This window comes from Carcharhinus amblyrhynchos, unplaced genomic scaffold, assembly GCF_965287045.1.
Source record: "Carcharhinus amblyrhynchos unplaced genomic scaffold, sCarAmb.v2.hapA chromosome_108, whole genome shotgun sequence".
In the NCBI taxonomy this organism is placed as follows: Eukaryota; Metazoa; Chordata; class Chondrichthyes; order Carcharhiniformes; family Carcharhinidae; genus Carcharhinus; species Carcharhinus amblyrhynchos.
The window spans coordinates 421236-449163 of record NW_027649848.1 but is presented as its reverse complement, the minus strand read 5'-3'; the positions used below and the strand labels follow the sequence as shown (position 1 = coordinate 449163).

General features: G+C 47.3%; 1 protein-coding gene across 1 annotated transcript in view; it reads right to left on the bottom strand.

Moving 5' to 3' along the window:
- Positions 1–516: 516 nt before the first annotated feature.
- LOC145338611 (uncharacterized) overlaps positions 517–27928 on the bottom strand; it is a 48108-nt gene continuing 20696 nt past the window's right edge. Inside the window, exons 4-15 of the mRNA XM_080182990.1 lie at positions 25185–25335; positions 24445–24521; positions 24190–24354; positions 15524–15668; positions 10814–10890; positions 9790–9951; positions 8106–8201; positions 4759–4854; positions 3598–3693; positions 2110–2205; positions 607–702; positions 517–563 (exon numbers count right to left, since the gene is read on the bottom strand). Of these exons, the coding sequence (XP_080039116.1) occupies positions 517–563; positions 607–702; positions 2110–2205; positions 3598–3693; positions 4759–4854; positions 8106–8201; positions 9790–9951; positions 10814–10890; positions 15524–15668; positions 24190–24354; positions 24445–24521; positions 25185–25335 (1304 nt within the window). The remainder of the gene's footprint in view (positions 564–606; positions 703–2109; positions 2206–3597; positions 3694–4758; positions 4855–8105; positions 8202–9789; positions 9952–10813; positions 10891–15523; positions 15669–24189; positions 24355–24444; positions 24522–25184; positions 25336–27928) is intronic.

Below are 27928 nucleotides of genomic sequence, written 5' to 3'. Positions count from 1 at the left end.
CTCCGCCACGCTCTCTGTAACTCCAATATTGACTATTTACACCTCTGTCTCCTGGCACCATACCAGCCTCATTCTGTGGTAATTCCTTATTCTGTTTCCAGAACCTTCTCACTCCTTGTCCCGCCCTTGTTCTGTACATTCACACTACCATGTTTGAGGCTTTTTTTTTCCAGAGGAGGGTGAGATGCAGTGAGTGAGGGAAATGAGATATAAATACTACTCCACTCAGTCACTAAATCCCACTCACCTCAGTGACTACATCCAAATTCCCTCAGTCATTTCCTCCCAATGCCCTCCGTGATGACTTCACACTGCCCTCAGCAGATGCGTCCGACTCTCCCCCGTCAATAAATCCACTCAGCTCAGTCGCTGCATCTCGCTCCCCTCAGTTACTACTTCCCTTTCCCTTCAGTCAATACACGGTACTCCCCTCTGTCACTACATCCCCCTACCCTCAGCCGCGACACCCTACTCCTCGTCCAACCCACTGACCTCAGCCACTAATTCCCAATCCTCTCAATCAAACCCACTCACCGAAATCGGGAATCCCAGAACTATGTTTTCTGTTGAAACCAGAGAGAGAAAGAAATAGCAGTGGATTGATACCTGAGGTTGGGAATTTTGATGGATTTGGTGAACTTGCTTCAGTAGATTCTGGCTGTGATTGTTCTTCGGATCCCAGAGTTTGTGTTGTCACCGGGTCTGCAATAAGGGAGGAGATATGGAGATCAGAGAGTTAAAAAAAACTCAATCGTTCAGCTGTGGGTTTCATAGGATCAGATAAATTCCCCAATTTTCCGATCTATTCCACCCAGATCAGTCATTCCGATAAACAGTGCCACACCTTGACTTTAAATCACACTTTACTCTGCATTAACAATAACTTCTCTCCGCAGTCCCTCACTCCGTAAATCTGACACACCTCACTTCCTAAATCCCACTCATCTCACTCCGTAAGTCCCACTACCCTCACTCCCTCTGCCCAACTACCCTCACTCACTCACTGGCAACTGGCAAATGGAATTTAATGTTGGCAAGTGTGAGGTGGTCCACTTTGGGAGGAAGAATGGTAGGAAGGACTATTACTTACGGGGCGAAAAACTGCAGCAGGCGACGGTGCAGAGGGACCTCGGGGTCCTTGTGCATGAGTCGCAAAAACTCAGCCTGCAGGTGCAGCAGGTGGTCAGGAAGGCGAATGGGATGCTGGCCTTCATAGCGAGGGGGATTGAATATAAAAGTAGGGAGGTCTTGCTGCAACTGTACAGGACACTGGTGAGGCCGCAGCTGGAGTACTGTGTGCAGTTTTGGTCGCCGCAGTTACGCAAAGATATTTTGGCTTCAGAGGGAGTGCAGAGGAGGTTTACTAGGCTGATGCCGGAGTTGAGGAGGTTGAGCTATGAGGAGAGGTTGAATAAACTAGGCTTGTACTCGTTAGAGTTTAGAAGAATGAGGGGAGATCTCATTGAGACGTATAAGATGATGAATGGGATGGATAGGATAGAGGTGGAGAGAGTCTTCCCGCTCAGAAAGGACGGTAGGACTTGAGGGCACAGCCTCAAGATAAAGGGGGGGAGCGGTTTAGAACGGAGTTGAGGAGAAACTTCTTCACACAAAGGGTGGTCAATCTCTGGAATTCTCTGCCCGTTGAGGTGGTGGAGGCTACCTCGCTAAATATATTTAAGATGCGGGTTGATAGGTTGTCGTTAAGGGAGGGGATTAAGGGTTATGGGGAGAGTGCGGGAATGTGGAACTGAGCCACGACAGATCAGCCATGATCTTATTGAATGGCAGGGCAGGCTCGAAGGGCCAGATGGCCGACTCCTGCTCCTATTTCTTATGTTTCTTATGTTCTTATAAATCCACTCAGCTCAGTCGCTGCATCTCGCTCCCCTCAGTTAGTACTTCCCTTTCCCTTCAGTCAATCCACGGTACTCCCCTCTGTAACTACATCCCCCTCCCCTCAGCGGCGACACCCTACTCCTCCAACCCACTGACCTCAGCCACTAATTCCCAATCCTCTCAATCAAACCCACTCACCGAAATCGGGAACCCCAGAACTATATTTTCTGTTGATACCAGAGAGAGAAAGAAATAGCAGTGGATTGATACCTGAGGTTGGGGATTTTGATGGATTTGGTGAACTTGCTTCAGTAGATTCTGGCTGTGATTGTTCTTCGGATCCCAGAGTTTGTGTTGTGACCGGGTCTGCAATAAGGGAGGAGATATGGAGATCAGAGAGTTAAAAAAAACTCAATCGTTCAGCTGTGGGTTTCATAGGTTCAGATAAATTCCCCAATTTTCCGATCTATTCCACCCAGATCAGTCATTCCGATAAACAGTGCCACACCTTGACTTTAAATCACACTTTACTCTGCATTAACAATAACTTCTCTCCGCAGTCCCTCACTCCGTAAATCTGACACACCTCACTTCCTGAATCCCACTCATCTCACTCCCTCTGCCCAACTACCCTCACTCACTCACTCACTGGCAACTGGCAAATGGAATTTAATGTTGGCAAGTGTGACGTGGTCCACTTTGGTAGGAATAATGGTAGGATGGATTATTACTTACGTGGAGAAAAACTGCAGCAGGCGACGGTGCAGAGGGACCTCGGGGTCCTTGTGCATGAGTCGCAAAAACCCAGCCTGCAGGTGCAGCAGGTGGTCAGGAAGGCGAATGGGATGCTGGCCTTCATAGCGAGGGGGATTGAATATAAAAGTAGGGAGGTCTTGCTGCAGCTGTATAGGGCATTGGTGAGGCCGCAGCTGGAGTACTGTGTGCAGTTTTGGTCGCCGCACTTACACAAGGATATTTTGGCCTTGGAGGGAGTGCAGAGGAGGTTTACTAGGCTGATACCGGAGTTGAGGGGGTTGAGCTATGAGGAGAGGCTGAATAAACTAGGCTTGTACTCGTTAGAGTTTAGAAGAATGAGGGGAGATCTCATTGAGACGTATAAGATGATGAATGGGATGGATAGGATAGAGGTGGAGAGACTCTTCCCGCTCAGAAAGGACAGTAGGACTAGAGGGCACAGCCTCAAGATAAAGGGGGTGGGGGTGGTTTAGAACGGAGTTGAGGAGAAACTTCTTCACTCAGAGGGTGGTGAATCTCTGGAATTCTCTGCCCGTTGAAGTGGTGGAGGCTGCCTCGCTAAATATTTTTAAGACGTGGGTTGATGGGTTTTCGATAAGGGAGGGGATTAAGGGTTATGGGGAGAGGGCGGGAAAGTGGAACTGAGCCACGACAGATCAGCCATGATCTTATTGAATGGCGGAGCAGGCTCGAAGGGCTAGATGGCCTACTCCTGCTCCTATTTCTCATGTTCTTATGTTCTTATAAATCCACTCAGCTCAGTCGCTGCATCTCGCTCCCCTCAGTTACTACTTCCCTTTCCCTTCAGTCAATCCACGGTACTCCCCTCTGTCACTACATCCCCCTATCCTCAGCCGCGACACCCTACTCCTCCTCCAACCCACTGACCTCAGCCACTAATTCCCAATCCTCTCAATCAAACCCACTCACCGAAATCGGGAAACCCAGAACTATATTTTCTGTTGAAACCAGAGAGAAAAAGAAATAGCAGTGGATTGATACCTGAGGTTGGGGATTTTGATGGATTTGGTGAACTTGCTTCAGTAGATTCTGGCTGTGATTGTTCTTCGGATCCCAGAGTTTGTGTTGTGACCGGGTCTGCAATAAGGGAGGAGATATGGAGATCAGAGAGTTAAAAAAACTCAATCATTCAGCTGTGGGTTTCATAGGATCAGATAAATTCCCCAATTTTCCGATTTATTCCACCCAGATCAGTCATTCCGATAAACAGTGCCACACCTCGACTTTAAATCACACTTTACTCTGCATTAACAATAACTTCTCTCCGCAGTCCCTCACTCCGTAAATCTGACACACCTCACTTCCTGAATCTCACTCATCTCACTCCCTAAGTCCCCGTACCCTCACTCCCTAAATCTAGATTCCCTCAGTCCGTAAATCCCATTTCCCTCTATTGCGAAAACCCACTCCCCTCATTGGCTCACCCGATTCCTCCCAATCATAGGTTCCTACAGTGTCGAAGAAGGCCATTCGCCTGATCGAGTCTGCACAGAACCCAATCCCATCCAGGCCCTACCCCCATATCCCTACATATATTATACCCACTAATCCCTCCAACCTACACATCCCTGGACACTAAGGGGCAATTTCTTAGCACGGCCAATCAACCTAACCCACACATCTTTGGACTGTGGGAGGAAACCAGAGCACCCGGAGGAAACCCACGCAGACACAAGGAGAATGTACAAACTCCACAGAGACAGTGACCCGAGCTGGGAATCGAACCCAGGACCCTGGAGCTGTGAAGCAGCAGTGATAACCCACTGTGCTACCGTGCCGCACACCCTATCCCCTTAACATCATGCACACCCCCTGACAACAAGTGGCAATTTGGCATGCCCAATCCACCTATCTCGCATATCTTTCGACTGCTGGAACAAAGTGGAACAGTCTGGGAAACCCACAAAGACACTGGGAGAATGTGCAAACTCCGCACAGACAGTGTACGAGGGTGGGATTCACCCTAGGAGCTATGAGGCAGCAGTGCTCGCCAATATGCTCGGGTGCCACACCAATAAATCCCATTCTCCTCATTCATTACTTCTCACTCCTATCAATCACCAAACCTCAGCTGGAGTCAGGAATTGCAGCATAGAAGTGTGGTGTGCGTTGTACCCAGAGGAAGGAGCAGCAGATTGATACCTGAGGCTGCAGATTCTGTTTTGTCCAGTGAAAATGGATCACTGGAGTTGGACGGTGAAAGATCATCGTGTCCAAGGTTTGGTATTGTCCCGGGATCTATGAAAAGTATGGAGATTTATTCATCTTTTTATTGCATAAATTCATGTGAATTCACACTTTCCAACATATCCCCAGCCATAATCAATCAGTGCCCTAAAACTGCGCCAACAGCAATAGGTCAAATCTTCTGTAAGCTGCACGCAATACACAAATTTCTTTCAACAAAACCCAAGCCCTCACTCCTGAATCCAACTCCCCCTCATCTCCAAAACGACCCTCCAACTCCAAAAACCCCAATAGCCCTCTCTCGCTGAATGTCAAAAGGCTCACTCCTACAAATCTACTCACCACACTCCAAAGATCCAACGCCCCTCACTCTCAAAGTGCCATCTGCGCCTCCCTAAACATTCACCTCACTTCCTATATACCTCTCCGTACAAATTCTCAGTCACACACCCCCTCCCCCACCGCTCCCCACCATCTAAATCACAAATCACTCACCCCTTAAGTCTGACTCCGGCATATCTCTACATCACGTTACCCTCTGTTTTTAATTCCGTCAGACTCCTTTCCCTGGATCCCACACACCTCAGTCACTGCTTCTCAACTCCCTCGGTTATTATATCCCACCCTCCTCAGTCTCCATATCTCCCATCTCTCTGTCACTGCTTTGTAATCCCCTCAATCCCACTCCCCCTGTCGCTGCATCCCTCTCTCCTCAGTCACCACCTCCATTCGCTGGAGTCAGGGAATCCAGCGTACATTTTATGTACAATGAATCTTGATAGAAAATCTCGCAGCAGATTAACACCTGCGACTCGAGATATTGATGGGTTTGGTGAACATTTGCCAGTAGATTCTGCCTGTGACTGATCACTGGATCCCAGAGTTGGTGCTGCCCCTGGATCTGGGACGAGGGAGGAGATTTGATTTGATTTATTATTGTCCCACATATTAACATACATTGAAAAGTATTGTTTCTTGCAAGCTATATAAACAACACATAGGGTTCATAGAGATGTGTTACCGATGACACAAAGACAAGTGGAAAAGCAAATTGTGCGGAGGGTGTGGAGAGTCTGCAGAGGGATCTGGATAGGCTGAGTGAGTGGGCGAGGACCTGGCAGATGGAGTACAATGTTAGCAAGTGTGAGGTTATCCACTTTGGCAGAAATAATAGTAGGAGGGATTACTGTTTAAAGGGCGAAAAGCTGCAGCAGGCGACGGTGCAGAGGGACCTGGGGGTCCTTGTGCACGAGTCGCAAAAACCCAGTCTGCAGATGCAGCAGGTGGTCAGGAAGGCGAATGGGATGCTGGCCTTCATAGCGAGGGGGATAGAATATAAAAGCAGGGAGGTCTTGCTGCAACTGTACAGGGCACTGGTGAGGCCGCAGCTGGAGTACTGTGTGCTGTTTGGGTCGCCGCACTTGCGCAAGGATATTTTGGCCTTGGAGGGAGTGCAGAGGAGGTTTACTAGGCTGATACCGGAGATGAGGGGGTTGGACTATGAAGAGAAGCTGAATAGACTGGGTCTGTACTCGTTGAAGTTTAGAAGGCTGAGGGAGGATCTTATAGAGAAATATAAGAGAATGAAAGGGATGGATAGTGTTGAGGTAGAGAGATTCTTCCCACTTAGAAAGGATAGCAGGACTAGAGGGCACAGCCTCAAGATAAAGGGGGGGGGGGTGCGTTTTAGATCTGAGTTGAGGAGGAACTTCTTCACTCAAAGGGTGGTGAATCTCTGGAATTCTCTGCCCGTTGAAGTGGTGGAGGCTGCCTCGCTAAATATATTTAAGTCACGGGTAGATAGGTTTCTGATAGACAGGAGAATTAAGGGTTATGGGGAGAAAGCGGGAAAGTGGAACTGATCTACTTCAGATCAGCCATGATCTTATTGAATGGCAGGGCAGGCTCGAAGGGCTAGATGGCCGACTCCTGCTCCTATTTCTTATGTTCTTATGTTATAGCCACATTTAGGGTGTGGTGAAAGACCAGCTTAATGCAAGTTAAGTCCATTCAGAAGTCTGACAGCAGCAGGGAAGAAGCTGTTCTTCAGTTGGTCGGTATGTGACCTCAGAGTTTTATATATTTTTTTCCTGAAGGGAAAAGGCTGACGAGAATATCCGTTGTGCATGGGGAAGTTAATTCTGCTGGCTGCTTTGCTGTGTCAGCGGAAGTGTTGAGAAAGTCAGTGAATAGGAGGCTGGATTGGATTAGGCTACATTCACAACCTTTTGTAGTCTCTTTGCAATCTTGAGCAGAGCAGGAGCCCACACCAAGCTGTGATACAACCAGAAATAAAAATGCTTCTGAAGGTGCAGTTGTAAAGGCTGGTGAGATTCCGAACTGGAATGCCAAATGTCCCTAGTCTTCTGAGAAAGTAGAAGCGTTGGGTTTTTTTTTTGACTGCAGTGACAGTGTGGGACGGGGGAGACCAGGACTTCTTGTTACATATAGAAAATCTTATCAATTGTAAACCTGTTGGTTTCATATATTCAGATAAATTCCCCCAATTCACTCCATTCAGATTCAGCCATTCTGAGAAACTATGCCACAACTCAACATTAAATCACACTGTAATCTGCAAGAAATGTTTTAACTCCTGTCAGTACATCACAGCCCTGCTCCCCTTAAAAACAACACCCTTCTCTCCGCAAATCCCACTTCCTTTACTCACTGGGTCACACTGTCCTCAGTCCCGAAATCCCGCTGCCTCTCGCTTCTTACATTCCCGTTCTCTCACTCTCTAAATCCACTTTCCCTCAACCACAACTACCCTCTATCACTAAACGTCACCATCCTCATTCACTCCATTCCATTAGTCTCGATGATAGAATCCTATAGTGCAGTCGGAGGCCATTCGAGCCGTAGACTCTGCACCAACCACAGTTTAGATCGGAGTTGAGGAGGAACTTCTTCACTCAGAGGGTGGTGAATCTCTGGAATTCTCTGCCCGTTGAAGTGGTGGAGGCTGCCTCACTGAATATATTTAAGTCACGGGTAGATAGGTTTCTGATAGACAAGGGAATTAAGGGTTATGGGGAGAAAGCGGGAAAGTGGAACTGATCCAGTTCAGATCAGCCATGATCTTATTGAATGGCGGGGCAGGCTCGAGGGGCTAGATGGCCGACTCCTGCTCCTATTTCTTATGTTCTTAGAATGTGCAACTTCCACACAGACATTGCCGGGAATGGAAACCGAATCTGTGGAGCTGTGAGGCAGCAGTGTTAACCAATATGTCACCGTTCCTAGCCCACTGAAATACTGGGTGTACATCTCATCCACAGAAACTAGCAGCAGATGGGTACCTGAGGTTGTAGACTCTGTTCTGTTCGGTGAGACCGCATTAGTGGATTCTGACAATGCTGGGTTACCGGATCCAACAATGGGTGCTGTCCCTGGATCTGTAACAAGGATGGAGATTTGGGAGATTACGGAGTAGAAACCATTTGAGATGTTAATCTGTTTGTTACGTAAATTCAGATGAATTTAAACTTCCCAACTTATTTCACCCAAAATCAATCCATACTCAAATACTGTGTAACAACTAGATGTCAAACCACACTGCACGATGCACGCAATAGACTAATGCGTGTCAATACACCCTGGTCTCTCACTCCCTGATTCCCACGCATGTAACTCCCTGAATCATCCTCTTCTCATTCTATTCATTCGACAAACATCTCAGCTTAAAGCCTGTTGGGTTCACTCTCTCAATCCCACTCTCGTCACTCATTAAAAACGTCATACCTCATTCTCAAAATCTGACTCAAAGAACAAAGAACAAAAACAGCCCGGAAACAGGCCCTTCAGCCCAACGAGCCCACGCCGCCATTTTAACATTACCAGTCCCCCCCTCCACCCATGACCCTTATCTATGCTTATGGCATCACTTTAGGGAAACTAATTTAGGGACAATTTATTACCTCCAATCAGCCTAACAGCACATCTTTGGGGTGTGGGAGGAAACCGGAGCACCCGGAGAAAACCCACGCAAGTACGGGGAGAATGCGCAAACTCCCACAGACACCGGCCCAAATCCATGTATCTGCACAGCAATCAGTGATAGTCACTGAGCTGTCGTCTTGCCCAGTATCTGGTCCAGTTTAGGCACACACTAATGACATGAAGCACTAGGCCGATCTCGAACAACCAAGAGCAGCCCCAGTACGACCCATCGCGTGTATGCCCCTCGTTGGACACGAGGTGGACCGACTTAAAACCTGTGAATTAAAAGAGAAAAACATTCTTATCATACCACATCCTTTTACATTACCACTCTCTCACTCCCTTATCCCACTCCCCTTAGTCAGTCCACCCCATTCACATCCGTCATGACACAACACTGACATCAGTCCATTTATCCCACTCCTCTGTCAGTACACCCCAAAACCCTCAGTCAGTACACCCCAAAACCCTCAGTCAGTGCATCCCAATCTTATCAGTCTCTTCACCCCACTCCTGTCAATCACTGCATCCACTCTACACATCTCTACATTCCACGTCCCGCTATTAAATCCCACTCCCCTCAGTTTGACCATCCCACTCACCTGAGTCACCCAATGCCTTCAGTCTCAATTTCCCACTGCCTTCAGTAAGTATTTTACTCCCCATGTCACTACATCCCATCTCCCTCAGTTATAACACTCCACCCCCCTCAGTCACAACACCCCACTCAGCTCAGTCATATTAGGACTCTAATGCACAATTTGGCATGGCCAATCTACACTTAGCACACATCTTTGGACACTAAGAGACAATTTTAGCATGGCCAATACATCTGGCCTGCACACATATGGAGTGTGGGAGGAACTCCCAGCGGAGACACACACAGACACGGGGAGAATGTGTAAACTCCACACAGCCCTCAGCCTGGACATGTGTCCTTTTATTTTGGTGAGAAGTTAACGTTCTCATTAGGAAACAGTCATAATTACTTTGGACACAGGTATTCTGGAGCAGGTTTCAGAACAATGAGAATTGGCCATCTACCTGTGCAGTAGGCAGCGCAATAGAACAAAGGTTTCAACTCATACACAAAGTAACTGCCGCAGTTCTTGATCTTTGTGTCGTGGGACAATAAACAGGGATTTTCATTCCAGTGAATACAAAGTGTCCTTGTTGCTATCCCTTCCGCCAAAGTGGGGTGTCTTCCTGGAAGGATGATTGTAAATGTTAAATTTGACAAAACACCAACGGCCGACAGAATCATACATTCTTAGAATTTCAATTGTGCAGATCGAACCCATTCAGCTGATGGAATCTGGATCGGCTGGTACCCAGGCATACCCCATAACCTACGCATTTACCCCATAAGCCTTATTAATCTATTTACCTCGGGATGAACGAGGGCAACTCCACAAGGAGAATGGACATAACATCAATGTGGTAATTTGCCATGGCCAAGATATTTGCATATCTTCTGAAAATGAGGGCAATGTAGCATGGCCAATCCACACATCTGCAAAGCTTTGAACAATAAGGGGGCAATTTACCATGGCCAATCCTCCTAAGTCATACATGTTTCGACACTCAGGGATAATTTAGCAAGGGAAATCCACCAAAACTGCACATACTTGGATTGAGAGAAAATCAGAGCACCCGGAGAAATCCGATAAAACACAGGGAGAATGTACGATCTCCAGACAGATAGTCGCCCAGGACCGAAATGGAAGCCACGTCCCTGGCACTGTGAGATAGCTGTGCTTACTACTGTTCCCACAATGCCTCCACTAGTGGTGATATCCTGGACTCTAAATTGGATTCTGTCACCAGGCAGTGAGACCCAGACATCAAGGTAAACGTCAAGTGCGATTGAAACCACACAGGAGCTAACCAACGATGTTCTACATCATGAAAGAATCGATATATCGTCCCTTGACGTTGGATTTCATCACCAAATTAGCCTTCCCTACCATCAACGTCCGCAGGTGAAGGGAGGAGTGTTACTGTTACCAGAAATGGAACTGGAAACGGACAGTCCGTGTAATTCTGATGTTAGAAAGTCTGAAATTACCCTGTATCCAGGCTGTGGAATATGCAGAACAGCGATAGATTGGGACAACGGTCTCTGGAATCTGCCATCCACCCGAACTGAAACAACATATACAAGGTTAATGTTGCAATGGAGCTAAAGTCCAAACGGCTCCCGTGTTGGGATTTGCACCTGTGGCACCCAGAGCAATAGCCCATTCAGTTCAGTTCCATTGCTCCCACTGGGGCACGTATCCTGTCTGGATCACATATTACGTGGTGACTGTCCCACTTGGGCATAGCGTCATAGAGACGTCAATTTTTACAGCATGAAAACCCTATTATAGAAATCCTTTCTGTAATAGGGTGACCAGAACTGTACACAGTATTCCAAGTGTGGCCTAACCAATGTCTTGTGCAATTTCAACAAGACGTCCCAACTCCTGTATTCAATGTTCTGACTGATGAAACCAAGAATGCCGAATGCCTTCTTCACCACTCTGTCCACCTGCGACTCCACTTTCAAGAAGCTATAACCCCCATTGATTTCTTTGCTCTGTAACTCTCCCCAACACAGTAACATTAACTGAGTAAGTCCTGCCCTGGTTCAATCTACCAAAGTGTATCACCTCACATTTTTAAATGAAGCTCCATCTTCCATTTGTCAGCCCAGTGGCCCAATGGATCAAGATCCTGCTGCAATCGGAGATAATTTTCTTCACTGTCCACTATGCCACCAATCTTGGTGTGATGTCAATGTCTCCTTTATTCTCATTTAGATCATTAATAAAACTGACAAATAACAGTGGACCCAGCACTGATCCCTGAGGCACACCGCTGGTCACAGGCCTCCAGTTTGAAAAACAACCCGCTACAACCATCTCTGGTTTCTGTCAAGAAGGCAATTTTGTGTCCATTTAGATACCTCACCCTGGATCCCGTTTCATTTAACCTTATGCAAAAACCTACCGTGTGGCACTTTTTCAAACGCCTTGCTAATGTAAATATAGACAACATCAACTGCATTGCCCTCATCGATCTTCTTGGTTACCCCTTCAAATAAAACTCAATCAAATTTCTGAGACATCATTTTCCACTCCCAAAACATGTTGACTGTCTCTAACCAGTCCTTGCATCTCTAAATGCCCCCGTTGATCCTGTCTCTCAAATACCTTCCAACAACTTACACAGATGAGAGGTTCACTGGCCTGTAGTCCACAGGCTATTCCCTGCAGCACTTTTTAAACAAAGGCAGAATATTTGCCAACCATCCATCTTCAGGTACCAAACACTATCGATGATTCAATTATCTCAGCCAGGGGAACCACAATTTCCTCCCTAGCCTCCCACAATGTCCTGGGATACACTTCGTCAGGTTCCGGGGATTTATCTCCCTTGATGCGCTTTAAGACCTCAGCTTTCCTACATTTTGGGCACTCCTCAAGACATCGCTATTTATTTCCCCAAGTTCTCTGAATCCATGTTTTTTTATCAATGGTAAATATTGATGAGAAATATTAATTTAGGATCTCACCCATTTCTTATGGATATGCAGGCCAATGTCCTTGTTGATCTTTCAGATGCCCTACTCACTCCCTTGATAATCTTTTACCTTTTTGTGTATTTGTAGAAGATCTTTCGATTCTCCTCCGCTTTACTTGCCAAAACAATCTCATGTCCTCTTTTTGCCCTCCTGATTTTTCTCTTAAATTTACTCCTACACCCCCTATACTCTTCAAGAGATTCACTTGATCCCAGCTGCCAATGCATGTCATGTGCCTCTTTCTTCTTCTTGACCAGGGCCTCAATATCCCGAGCCATCCAGGGTTCCCAACTTCTACCAGCCTTGTCCTTCACTCTGGGAGGAGTGTGTTTACCCTGAACCCTGGTTAACACACTTTTGAAAGCCGGCCACTTACCAGAGATCGCTTTGCCTTCCCACAGACTCCCCCTCTTCACACTGAACGTTCCTGCCTGATACCATCAAAAATAGCCTTGCCCCAATTTAGGATATTAACTTTTGGGACAAACCTATCATAATCCATTTCTGTCTTAAAACTAATAGAATTATGGTCACTGCTCCCAAAGTGACCCCTCACTAACACTTCTGTCACCTGCCCTTCCTTATTTCCCAAGAGGAGGTCAAGTTTTGCTCCCTCTCCAGCCAGGCCATCCACATACTGAATGAGAAATCCCTCCTGAATACACTCAATAAATCTCTCTCCATCCAACCCTCTAATACTGTGTCTGTCCCAGACAATGTTGGGAAAGTTAAAATCCCTGACTATTGCTACACTATTTTTCTTGACTCGATTTGTAATCTCATTACATACTTGCACCTCAATTTCCTGCCAGCTTTTTTTCTGGGGGGGGGGGGAGTGCGATAGTACAACGCTATGAAAGTGATTTCCGCCCTCATATTCCTCAGCTCTACCCGTATAGACACATAAGTGCAGTTTTATGTCAGACAGGATATACTTGGAGCGCTTTCCACATTTTTTGGAGGTGCTACTTTTGGAGTTGGACACGATTGACTTGGTGGGGGTTTTGGCTAATTCTGGGGAAAGGTCTTCAGCTCTGTAGCCGGAATACTTGGGGGGTGGGGTGGTGGGAGAGAAGAGCATGCTGGGGTGCCAGCAACAAAGGCTCCCAGAAAGTTGTGATGGCAGAAACCATATTGCTGGCCGAATGAACACAAAGTCATGGTTCGGACAGGAATGGTGGCACAGTGGTTAGCACGGGTATGATTCCGAACTTGGGGAACTGATGATAATGTGGAGTTTTCAGTTAGAGACATAGAATCATAAAAAAACTGCAGCATGGAAACAGGCCATTTGGCCCAACTTCTCCATGTCACCATTTTTGTATAAACCCCTAAGCTAATCCCAATTGGCCACGCTCGGCCCATATCCCTCCATACCCATTGTACCCATCTAAACATGTTTCAAAAGATAAAATTTTACCCTCCTCTATCACTACCTCTGGCAGCTTTTTCCAGACACTCACCACCCTCTGTGTGAACACCTTCCCCCTCTGGACCCTTTTGTATCTCTCCCTTCTCACCTCAAACCTCTGCTTTCCAGTTTTAGAATCCCCTCCATTGGGGAAAAGATATTGACTATCTCGCTGATCTGTGCCCCTCATTATTTTATAGATCTCAATAAGATCACCCCTCAGCCTCCTAAACTCCAGAGAAAAAAAGTCCCAGTCTATCCAGCCTCTCCTTATAACTCAATCCATTAAATCCTGGTAACATCCTCGTAAATCTTTTCTGCACTCTTTCTAGTTTAATAATATCCTTTCTATAATAGGGTGACCAGAGCTGTACACAGTATTCCAAGTGTGGCCTTCCCAATGTCTTGTACAACTTCAACAAGACGTCCCAACTCCTGTATTCAATGTTCTGACCGATGAAACCAAGCATGCCGAATGCCTTCTTCACCACTCTGTCCACCTGTGACTCCACTTTCAAGGAGCTATGAACCTGTATCCCGAGATCTCTTTGATCTGTAACTCTCCCCAACGCCCTACCATTAACTGAGTAAGTCCTGCCCTGGTTCAATCGACCAAAATGCATCACTTCGCATTTGTCTAAATTAAACTCATTCTGCCATTCGTCAGCCCACTGGCCCAATTGATCAAGATCCCTTTGCAATTGGAGATAACTTTCTTCACTGTCCGCTGTGCCACCAATCTTGTTGTCATCTACAAACTTACTAACCTTGTGTCTTATATTCTCACCCAAATCATTAATATAAATGACACATAGCAGTCAGCCCAGCACTGAGACACACAGCTGGTCACAGGCACTTTCTCCCCGTGTGTTGGTGAATTCCTCCAAGAGCAGCCTTTTCCATCTGCCGTCCCAATGTCTTTCACTTCGGTAGACTGACAACGCTAAATTGCCCCTTATTGTCCAAAGACAGTTGGATTGGCCAGGGTAAATTGCACCTTAATGTATAAATATATTTTGGGCGGATGAACTGATCATGGTAATTTGTCTCTTAGTGCCCAAAGTGGGTTAGATCGATTGGCCAATACTAAATTGTCCCTTGCTAAATAGATGCTGGGGAAGTGGATTGGCTGTTATTTATCTTCTCCTTCAGTTTCCAAAGATGTGTTGCTTGGTTGGATTTTTTTGTAAACCGGTCGAGTGAATGGGTTGGATTCTCTTTTCACAAGTCGATGAAGACTCGCTTAGCCGAATAGCCCCCGACTGCAGCGCAAACATTCAATGGATCAGCTGTTAATGCTCTGGGGACCCAGGCAGACGGTGAAATGTAAATACTGTTAAACATTGAAGCTCCATTTCAAATATCAACGGTGCTGAATTTGAAAACGCCACTTATAAAACAAACCCAAAAGCATTACTAAAGCTCGTTTGGAAGGGAAACTCTGACTCATTTACCCGCCTGTCCAAATTCAAGGCCAGACCCCTGCTGTTATGATGGGATTCTCACTGTCTTCCGAAGTGAATGAGTAAACCACTGAGAGACAAGGAACTGCAGCAACAATTTACATGCTTCATGAATGAAGATCACACCACTGACCCCACCCCCGCTCGCCCCCACCCCACACTAACCACCACTCCCACATCCCCCACCGTCCGGCCTATTCAAGGACAATCTGTGGGGGGGCTGCACCTCTTGACGTTGCCAGGGATGCCTCCATTCCGAAAAGAATTTTCAACATGGAAAGGAACCAACCCTTCCTTCATTGACGAATGGGCTTGAAATCGGCTATTTCCAATTACCTTTTAAATCTGTACCAGCCATGTTTAGTTTCGCTGTCGCATTGCACAGAACTACTACAATCAATGTTTTTACAGTCTGAGCTCCTCCAAGGTTGGACCAGAACGGTGTGATCCTCACATGGGTCAGTCTGTGCCAGGTCTGTGACTGGGAGACAGAGAGAACATCACGTTAGAGACATAGACAATCATATCATCAAACTGGTGCATTCAAGAACGGAAGCTAAATGTCTTAAATCTTCTGAGAAACTATCAGCTATCCCTTCACTGTTGCTCTTGTGGCAAAAGCCTGGAATTCCCTCTCTGACAGTTCAGGGATGACATAGAACGTAGAACACTACAGCACAAACAGGCCCTTCAGCCCACAAGTTGTGCCAATCACATCTATACCTACCAAGCCATAGAACTATCTGTAACCCCCAATCCCATTAGATCCCATGTACTCATCCAGAAGTCTTTTAAAAGACCCCAGTGAGTTCACCTCTACCACTACCGACGGCAGCCGATTCCACTCACTCACCACCCTCTGAGTGAAAAACTTACCCCTAACATCTCCACTGGTTCAAGAAGGATCGGATAATAAATACTGTGCCGAGCCAGCGACTCTCACATAATAGAAATTTAAATAAAAAATACACCTGTTCATTTGTTTCATTTCCCCTGAGAGACATTTGAATGATCTGGATACATGAGTAAATAAATGCTGTCATAGAGTACAAGAAGTTGCTAGTAAAGAAGGATGAAAACAAATTTCTATGTTCCCCAACTGGATTGCCTTCCGCTGGTCAATGAGGAGTGACCTTATTGAGGTTTATAAAATCACGAGGGTTTCGATAAGATATTTTGTGCAGGATAGGATAGTCTGAAATTAGAGGGAATAAGATTGAGAGGGTGAAGATTTGAACGGGTCCTGAGGATCAGCTTTCTCGTACAGACGGTGGTGCGTAAAAGGAATAAACAGCCAGAGGGGCTGGTGGGGTGATGCGGGGAGGTGGGGGGGTGGGGTGATGCGGGGAGGTGGGGGGGGTGGGGTGATGCGGGGAGGTGGGGGGGGGTGGGGTGATGCGGGGAGGTGGGGGGGTGGGGTGATGCGGGGAGGTGGGGGGGGTGGGGTGATGCGGGGAGGTGGGGGGGTGGGGTGATGCGGGGAGGTGGGGGGGTGGGGTGATGCGGGGAGGTGGGGGGGTGGGGTGATGCGGGGAGGTGGGGGGGTGGGGTGATGCGGGGAGGTGGGGGGTGGGGTGATGCGGGGAGGTGGGGGGTGGGGTGATGCGGGGAGGTGGGGGGGTGGGGTGATGCGGGGAGGTGGGGGGTGGGGTGATGCGGGGAGGTGGGGGGGTGGGGTGATGCGGGGAGGTGGGGGGGTGGGGTGATGCGGGGAGGTGGGGGTGGGGTGATGTGGGGAGGTGGGGGGGGTGGGTGATGTGGGGAGGTGGGGGGTGGAGTGGTACAGTTACAGCATTTGCAGACTTTTGTATAACACATGCATAAAAAGAGCTTTCGATGGATATGAGCCAAACTCAGGCCAATTGGCCGAGGACATTTCAGGAATCATTGTTGACGTGAGTATCTGAATTACTCCACAACTATCCTCCTCCTGGGAAAACATTGGCAAGTCTCTGAAGAGGACCAGCATGTGTGGTTACAATCGGAGGTACATAGCTTGGAATTCTTAAAGGGGTCAGTCAACGTATCTGCCCAATTTCTACAAAACCCAAGTGAGGAATGTGAAGTGATGCTCTCCATTGCAAGAACAGGAAGGCGATGTTGTGGTTGCACACAGCATTGGCTCGGTAAAAGGTAGAAACTTGTATGCAGTTTTGGTCACTGGATGTGATAGTACTAGAGGGGGTACAGTGGAGGTTCACTAGGCTGTTGCCTGGGAAGGAATATTTGAGCCATATGGAGGCAGCGGAGAGGCTTGGCTTGTTTAACTTGGAGAAGAGAAAAGCTGAGGAGAGGCATGATTGAAGTTTGGAAGTCGATGATCAGGATGGACAGCGGGAGTAGTGACACCTATTCTCATTCACTGAGTGGTAAATGATGAACACAGACCTAGCGTTCAGGGCAGGAGATTTCGAGTGTATTGGAGAGAATTAAAAAAAACATTCCACTCAGAGGGCTGTGGAAATCTGGAATGCACTGCCTGGGAAGATAACGGATGCCGATGGCTTGCAAAAAAGAACATTTAGATGTGCACTTGGAATGTATTATTCAAGGATATAGGAGAAGTTCTGGAAATGGGATTTGCATGGTCTTTTAGTGTTTGATGCTGTCAATGCAGTCTCAATGGGTTAAAGGGGCTATTCCATGATCCCATAACCCTATGGTATGGTGGGGTGAAGATCCTGAAATTCTCAAGGAAGACAACAAAATGGACTATCCACCCTACACAATCACTGCACCCGCTCATTTTAATTCCTCAGCTTGTTTTTACTCGGAACTTTCTATACTGAAGGTTGTTACAGTTTCCAAGCGTGCCCAAGATTTCAGGGAACATTTTCCTGCCTTTGGGCAGAACGCCCGATTTCAGATAACGTCACTGACAGTAACGTTAGCTCAAACTGGAGAGACTGTCGTCCTTTTGCTCCAAGCATCATTGTCGAGAAGTTAGTCTCTGACATTGTTTACAGAGAACTGACATTCACAGCAAGACTCGGAACAACTTTTCATTTATTCCTTGTCCCCTTCACACAGCCTTGTTCTTGAGTTATGGAAGCTTTTGTAACTCAATCTAGTATTCAAAGGACTTGGGTTCACACAAGGTGCAGAAGGTTTATTTTTAATGAGTAATTAATTGAAAGGTTATGGAGAATGGGCAGGAAATTGGTGATGGGGCCCAGAGGAGATCAGCAATGTTTATATCCAGTGGTCCAGCGGGTTCCAGGGACGCATTCACCGTCTCCTCCTCCTTCTGGTCTATATATTGCCAACACCCAACATAATTGAAGACTATCCCTTTAATTCCTACTTATCCCCATCCCCCCAACAACGGATCAAAACATAGGGCACCCCACAAGTTTACTGACTTGAAACATTAACTCTTCAAACTCCCATTCCTTTCATTAGCTCCATCCCACAGTCCTCAGGTACAACATCCTCCTCCCCTTAGTCATTCCTTCCGACTTTGTTCAATCGCTTCATCCCACTTTCCTTCCGTCACTTTATCCCACTCCTCGGAGACATTAGATCCCACTCCCCTCAGTCACTACACCCCACTCCCCTCAGTCACTACACCCCCACTCCCCTCAGTCACTACACCCCCACTCCCCTCAGTCACTACACCCCCACTCCCCTCAGTCACTACACCCCCACTCCCCTCAGTCACTACACCCCCACTCCCCTCAGTCACTGCACCCCCACTCCCCTCAGTCACTACACCCCACTCCCCTCAGTCACTACACCCCCACTCCCCTCAGTCACTACACCCCCACTCCCCTCAGTCACTACACCCCACTCCCCTCACTCACTACACCCCACTCCCCTCAGTCACTACCCCCCCACTCCCCTCAGTCACTACACCCCACTCCCCTCAGTCACTACACCCCCACTCCCCTCAGTCACTACACCCCCACTCCCCTCAGTCACTACACCCCCACTCCCCTCAGTCACTACATCCCATTCCCCTCAGTCACTACACCCCCACTCCCCTCAGTCACTACACCCCCACTCCCCTCAGTCACTACACCCCCACTCCCCTCAGTCACTACACCCCCACTCCCCTCAGTCACTACATCCCACTCCCCTCAGTCACTACACCCCCACTCCCCTCAGTCACTACACCCCGACTCCCCTCAGTCACTACACCCCACTCCCCTCAGTCACTACACCCCCACTCCCCTCAGTCACTACACCCCACTCCCCTCAGTCACTACACCCCCACGCCCCTCAGTCACTACACCCCCACGCCCCTCAGTCACTACACCCCCACTCCCCTCAGTCACTACACCCCCAGTCCCCTCAGTCACTACATCACATTCCCCCCAGTCACTATATCTCACTCCACTCAATGACACTATCCCACTCCCCTCCATCACTATATCTCACGTCCCTCAGGCACTGCACCCCACTTTTATTGATCACAATATCCCACTCCCCTCAATCATTCCATTCCATTCCTCTCAGACATGGCATCATACTACCCTCGGTCACTATTTCCCACTCCACTTCGTCTCGACAAGTTTATCCCCTTTGTTTACTTTCTTACTCCCCTCCGTCACTGCGTCCCACTCTCTACCATCACTAAACACCACGCTCGTCGATCACTCATACCTCTTCCCTGGGTCACTGGATCCCAATCCGCTTTGTCACGACATATCCCAACCCTCGACCTGTGACCAGTATGTGATCCCACCTCAAATGGTTGGGCTCGTTGGCCCTGTTTCCCGTGCTGTGTCGGTCTTTGTTCTTTGTTAACCAGATCCCAATTCCAAACGTCGCTGACTGCCCCATCTCCTTCATCAAATTACCCTATTACTGTGATGCCGCGCAGTTTATTTTCTCCCTGCTTTCATCATGTTCTACGAAGTGACTTCCTTCCCCACTGTTCAACCATTCCAACCCTATTCTACTTGTTCCTGCGTACTATTTCTTCTCGCTATGTGCTCTCCCATAATTCGCTGGGGGTCGTGTCCCTCATTCTAACGTAGACTGTAGAATTGTCTCCTCCACAATTGGAAAAAAAATCAAGGCGAGCACACTTTGAAAAATGTAACTGTGGTTCCCAACATTCAGTTATTGTTGCGACATATGTTGTTGAGTGTGAGCTTGCTGTGAAAATAATACACACATTGACATAGAACACAGAACACTACAGCACAAACAGGCCCTTCAGCCCACAAGTTGCACCGATTACATCTATATCTACCAAGCCATAGACCTATCTATAACCCCCAATCCCATTAGATCGCATATACTCATCCAGAAGTCTTTTAAAAGACCCCAGCGAGTTCGCCTCCACCACCACTGACGGCAGCCGTTTCCATTCACTCACCACCCTCTGAGTGAAAAACTTACCCCTAACATCTCCTCTGTACCTGCTCCCCAGCACCTTAAACCTGTGTCCTCTCGTAGCGACCATTTCAGCCCTGGGAAATAGCCTCTGAGAATCCACCCTATCTATTCCTCTCAACATTTTTTAAACCTCTATCAGGTCGCTTCTCAACCTTCGTCTCTCCAGGGAGAAGAGTCCCAGCTCCCTCAACCTATCTTCATAAGGCATGCCTCCCAATCCAGGCAACATCCTTGTAAATCTCCTCTGCACCCTCTCAATAGCTTCCACATCCTTGCTGTAGTGAGGGGACCAGAACTGCGCACAGTACTCCAAGTGGGGTCTGACCAGGGTCTTATAAAGTTGCAATGTTTCCTGTGAAAGGGGAATTTTGAAGTGAGCTTTGTATATTGTATGCCTGTTTGTTCTGAAGACGGTAGCAAAAATGATCAAAATGGTGGAAAATCCTAGATCATGGGATGATTGTTTTAATCTGAACTAATTCATGTTTTTTGCACTTTAGGGATTGTGTAGAATCAGTGCCTGTTATCCCAGTGAGGTGCACCATTTCTCCGACAAAGCATTTTTCCCTGGCCCAATCCTGCCGATCCACTGCAGCTCCACACGTTTAATCCTCTGAACCTACACGCCCTCCGAGGCGTTCTGGTCTGCTCGACTAATAACGTTCTTTTTTGGACTGTGGGAGGAAATCAGAGCGCCCAGAAGAAGCCCACGCAGAATGGGCAAACACCACGCAGGCAGTCACCCAATTCAAGAGATGGGCCCAGGTCCCTGGCATTGTGAGGCCGCAGTTCCAACCTCTGTGGCACCGCGCTGTGCCAGGGTTTGAGAGTGAGGTTTCATTAGGTTGATTGAGCACAGAAAGAGTCATTTGCTCATGGAAGTTGTGAAGCTCACAGAGTCAAGCAAGAGTGAACAGGCTTTTCTCTTTCTCTGGAACCTGCTGTTTGGAACATGATCGAAAAAAATCTTTCCTTTGAGGGGTGTTCTGGAGGACTGAAAGCCCATGTCAGCTTGTTTTGTTTTGCGAGCTGACTTTGAAGAGATATTTAACTCGATGAGGAATATTGTTGACAGTGGAACAAATAAATGTAAGATAGCGGTTCAGGATTACGACTTCTTACGACCCCGAGCAGGGATATGTCATTTGTTGAAAATTGCGCTAATTCATTTGTTATATGCAAGCTGAAGTTGTGTTTATCATGGTAACAGGTTTCCGAATGTGCCACTGTTTACCACACACCGGATGCATCTGGGATACAGAACAACGAGAAGCAGGAGGACGGATGGTCTTAGAACATAGAACATAGAACAAAGAACATTACAGCGCAGAACAGGCCCTTCGGCCCACGATGTTGCGCCGACCAGCTTTTAAAAAAAAACAACACTAACCCACTAATCTAAACCAATCCCATTTTGTCCATAAACCTATCCACAGATCTCTTAAATGCCCCCAAACTAGGCGCATTTACAACTGCAGATGGCAGGGCATTCCAGTCTCTCACCACTCTCTGGGTAAAGAACCTACCCCTGACATCAGTCCAATAACTACCCCCACTTAATTTAAAGCCGTGCCCCCTCATGCTAGCTTTCTCCATCCTAGGAAAAAGGCTATCACTATCCACCCTATCTAAACCTCTAATCATCTTATATGTTTCAATAAGGTCCCCTCTTAGCCGCCTTCTTTCCTTTGTTGTGTACAGTTGCATCATGACGCTGCGACTCCTAAATTCAATCCCCCTACCAATAAACGCCAAGACACCGTATGCCTTCTTAACAACCTTATCTACTTGATTCCCAACTTTCAGGGATCTATGTACACATACACCTAGATCCCTCTGCTCCTCCACACTATTCAAAGTCCTCCTGTTAGCCCTATACTCAACACATCTGGTATTCCTACCGAAATGAATTACCTCACACTTCTCCGCATTAAACTCCATCCGCCACCTCTCGGCCCAGCTCTGCAACCTGTCTAAGTCTCCCTGCAAACTATGACACCCTTCCTCACAATCTACCACACCTCCGACTTTGGTGTCATCAGCAAACTTACTAATCCACCCAACTATACCCTCATCCAGATCATTAATAAAAATTACAAACAGCAGTGGCCCCAAAACAGATCCCTGAGGCACACCACTCGAAACCGAACTCCATGATGAATATTTACCATCAACCACCACCCTCTGCCTCCTATCCGCTAGCCAATTCCTGATCCAATTCCCTAGATTACCCCCAATCCCATACATCTGCATTTTCTGCAGAAGCCTACCATGGTGAACCTTATCAAACGCCTTACTAAAATCCATATACACCAGTCATTTGGAGTTCGCCGAGAAACTGAGCCCCCCCCCGCCCCCCCCGCCTCCCCAAAGAACAGTCCGAGGCTATTTAGAACATAAGAACATAATAAATAGGAGCAGGAGTAGGCCATCTAGCCCTTCGAGCCTGCCCCGCCATTCAATAAGATCATGGCTGATCTGTCGTGGCTCAGTTCCACATTCCCGCCCTCTCCCCATAACCCTTAATCCCCTCTCTTATCAAAAACCCATCAACCAGCGTCTTAAATATATTTAGCGAGGCAGCCTCCACCACTTCAACGGGCAGAGAATTCCAGAGATTCACCACCCTTTGAGTGAAGAAGTTCCTCCTTAATTCCATTCTAAACCGCCCCCCCCCCCCCTTTATCTTGAGGCTGTGCCCTCTAGTCCTACTGTCCTTTCTGAGCGGGAAGAGTCTCTCCACCTCTATCCTATCCATCCCATTCATCATCTTATACGTCTCAATGAGATCTCCCCTCATTCTTCTAAACTCTAACGAGTACAAGCCTAGTTTATTCAGCCTCTCCTCATAGCTCAACCTCCTCAACTCCGGAATCAGCCTAGTAAACCTCCTCTGCACTCCCTCCAAGGCCAAAATATCCTTGCGTAAATACGGCGCCCAAAACTGCACACAGTACTCCAGCTGCGGCCTCACCAATGCCCTATACAGCTGCAGCAAGACCTCCCTACTTTTATATTCAATCCCCCTCGCTATGAAGGCCAGCATCCCATTCGCCTTCCTGACCACCTGCTGTACCTGCAAGCTGGGTTTTTGCGACTCATGCACAAGGACCCCGAGGTCCCTCTGCACCGTCGCCTGCTGCAGTTTTTCGCCATGTAAGTGATAATCCTTCCTACCATTATTCCTACCAAAGTGGACCACCTCGCACTTGTCAACATTAAATTCCATTTGCCATTTCCTGGCCCTTTCGCCCAGCCTATCTAGATCCTTCTGTAGACTCTCCACACCATCCGCACAATTTGCCTTTCCTCCAATCTTGGTCTCACCGGCAAATTTTGACACCCTACACTCGGTTCCCTCCTCCAGATCATCTATATAAATGGTAAATAGCTGAGGCCCCAGCACCGACCCCTGGGGCACTCCACTAGTCACCATCCGCCAATCCGAATAACACCCATTGACCCCCACTCTCTGCCTCCTATTTGACATCCAATCCTCTATCCACGCTAACACCCTACCCCCAACTCCCTGCCCCCTGACCTTCTGCAATAACCTCCTGTGAGGTTGGAAATATGTTTTCCAAAGAACAGTGTCCCATCTATTCTGCTTTCACGGCTGTGTCACAATTCTGGAAGGTGCAAGTAAAGCAATGTACCTGTGCAATAAGCAGCGTCACATTCTGGTCCCGGTGGGAGTTCATAGACATAGAAATTCCCGCAGTGTTTGATCTTTATGTCTCGCATCCAACGGCAGCGATTTCCATCGTAGTTAAAACAAACCACCGCCTCGACCTCTCCCTGCTCGACAGTGGGGTGGGAGCCTGAAACAATTGTTAGAGGCATTGAAGAACGTGAACAAATGGGAACTCCGGTAGAGACTGGGAAACTGATATTACAAAGTCTCGGAGTACCTTTCAGCCAGCTGGTGGCATACGTGGAGCACTGTCTAACTGGGAAAACCGATTCTGGAATCTTGCTGCCTGCAGGACTGAAACAACAGTCAGAGAGTCAACTAGTAAATCTCAATAAATGTGGAATCCTATCGAACCTCCAGCAGTGCATGCTGAGGCCATTCAGTCCATCATCTCTGTGCTGGCTCTGTGAAATAGTACGCCACAGTAAAATCTCTGACAACACCAGGTTTAAGTCCAACCGTGGGAACAGTGACCACACTACCACACAACCTTGCCACAGCAACCTCTGCAAGACATGTCGGATCATCGACGTGGATACGGTTGGACTTAAACCTGGTGTGGTCAGGCTTTTTACTGTGTTTACCCCAGTCCGACATATCCACACCATAAATAGTGTGCCACCCAGGCCAAGACAAGCCCGCAATAATTCCCGTGAGCCAACGCATTCAGCATGGCCAATCTGCACATCTTTGGCCAATAAAGAACAATTTATCATGGCTAATTCACAGAGCCTGCACATCCTTAGTGTACATCGTTTGACACTAAGGGGAGGTTTGCAATGGTCAATACAGCTATTTATACACTGAGAGACATTTCAGATAGTTAACCCACCAAACTGCTCACCTTTTAACTCGTATCAATTAATTAATATTAATCCTACCCTTGGCACAAATTGAGACACATCCAGTAATTGCAACTTATTGATTACTCTTCCTAAACTTATTCTTTTAAAGTACCTGCTAAATCTGTACCATCCGTGGCTGAGAGAGGCGTCACAGTACCTCTTCGAAGGGCTGGAACACTCATAATCACTACAATTGATGCTTCTCCAAGGCTGTTCCAAGACAGTGTGATTTACACAGGGATCAGTGACTGCTGGCTCTGTGACTGAATGACAGATAGGTGTTAAGATGATGTACAGCGAATATGAGAGTGGAACACAGTCCCTCTCGGGTAGCAACTTGCCAAGATAAAATGGGGAACATTGATTATTTTCAAATTTTGTGTCTATCGATAAGATTGTTCTTTTCTCGCCCCTCACATCACGTCAGACAACCCACTCCACACGAACCCTCTTCCCACCGAAACCCAATTCTCACAGACAGATCGTCATTTTTTTGTTTCAAATCCACTCACAGGTGGTGGACGTCTCTGGCGAGGCCCAGCATTTATTGGCCATCGTTCGTTGTCATTAGGCGAAGCTGATTAAACGTGCTCCAGTCCCGTGTGCTATACCTGGACCTGCAATGGAGATATTTCCAGGGATTGAACGCAGCGACTCTGAAAGAACAGCCAATGCATTTCCAAGTCAGGATGGTTCGTGGTTGGAGGGACAACCTCAGGTATCCTCCATGCATCTGCTGCTCTTTTTCTGCTGGATGGGACCGGCATTTGGTTTTGGAAAGTGCAATCCTGTACGCCTTCCAATTTCCTGCACCTCATCCTGTAGCTTGTTGACACTGCTGCAACTGTGCATTGATACTGGAAGGATTGTCTCATTGTGGAAGGGGTATTGATCAGGGGAGAGCTGCTTTTTTTCCTGGAGATTTTTTGAGCTTTGAGTGTTGTTCTGATGCTCACTCATCCAGACAATCCCACCACATTTCCCGAATCGTGCCTTTTTCGACGGTGAAGAGATTTGGGCGCATGAGGATGTGAGATACTCTCCACAAGATTCCTACCGTTTGAGGTTTGCTGGTAGCCACAGCATCGACACTGCAGGCAGAATTTCAGTTTCTCCTTTATGGTAACCAAGGATCTAGATAGGCTGGGCGAATGGGCCAGAAAATGGCAAATGGAATTTAATGTTGGCAAGTGCGAGGTGGTCCACTTTGGTAGGAATAATGGTAGGAAGGATTATCACTTACATGGCGAAAGTGTACCCGGAGATTTGTTTTTCTATAACCCTCCCCCACTCCCTCCCAGTCACTGAGTAAGTCCTGCTCTGGATCAATCCATCAAAATGCATCACATCGCATCTATCTAAATGAAACTCCATCTGCCTTGTGTCAGTCCACGGACCCAATTGATCAAGATCCCCTCATTTCCTTCTTCACAGTCCACTATCCCACCAATCTTGGTGTCATCTGTAAACTTATTAATCACGCCGACTGAATTCTCATTCATTAATATATTTGGCAAATAACAGTGGACCCGTCACTGATCCCTGATGCACACCAATCGTCACAGACCTCCAGTTAAATAAAACAACCGTCTAATGCTATCCTCTCTGTTCTGTCACCAAGCCAATGTTGTATCCATTTGGCGAACTCACCCTGGCACCAGTGAGATTTAACCTTATGCAACAACCTACCATTTAGAACTTGCTAACGTCCATGTAGACAACATCGACTGCACTGTCCTCATCTACCTTCTAGGTTACTTCTTCAAATAACTCCAACAAATTTGTGAGACATGATTTTCCACTCACAAAGGAATGCTGTCTGTCCCTAATCAGTCCCTGTATTCCTGTTGAGTCTGCCTCTCAAAATACCTTCTAACATCTTAACAAATACAGATACGAGGCTCATCGGCACATAGTTCCCAGGCTTTTCTCTGCAAATATTCTTAAACAAAGGCACAACATTTGCCAACTTCCATTCTTCAGGCACTTCATCTGTGACTATTGATATACAAATATCTCAGCAAGGGGAGCCGCAATTTCCTCCCTAGCCTCCCACAGTGTGCTAGGATACACTTCATCAGGTCCTGGGGATTTACCGAACTTGATGATCTTTCCGAATTCCAGCACCTCCTTCTCTGTAATATTTACACTCCAGAAGACATCACCATTTCCTTCCCCAATGTACCAAACATCCATGTTTTCTCAGAAGTGAACAGTGATGAAAAATATTCAGTTGTGATTTCACCCCCACCCTCCCCCCCCAACTTGTGGACCCCGCACACAGATGATCTTGTTGATCCTTAAGAGGTCCTAATCTCTCCCTTGTTACTCTTTTGAACTTCACGTATTTGTCGACTCCCTTTGATTTTCCTTTGCCTTATCTGCCAAAGAGAAAATCGTGTGCCCTCTTTTTTGCCCTCCTGATTTCTCGCTTAACTCCACTCTGATACACTCTATACCCTTCAAGGGATCCCCTTGATCCCAGCTGCCTACACATGTCCATGTGCCTCCTTCTTCTTGACCAGGGTCTCAGTCACCTGAGTCGTCGAGTGTTCCCTCCTTCAACCTTGCACTTCAATCTGAGGTGAACGTTCTGAACCCGAACCATGGTTAGTACACGTTTGAAAGCCTCCCACTTATCAGACCTTCCCACAGACTCCACCAATTAACTGTTGAAAGTTCCTGCCCAATAGCATTGACATCGCCTTGCTCCAATGCAGAATTTTAACCTTTAAGCCAGACTGATCATTCACCATAACAGGGTTGAAACTAATAGAAATATGTTCACTGTTCCCAAAGCGATACTTCACTAACACTTCTGTCATCTGTCCTTCTTTATTTCCCAAGAGGTCCAGT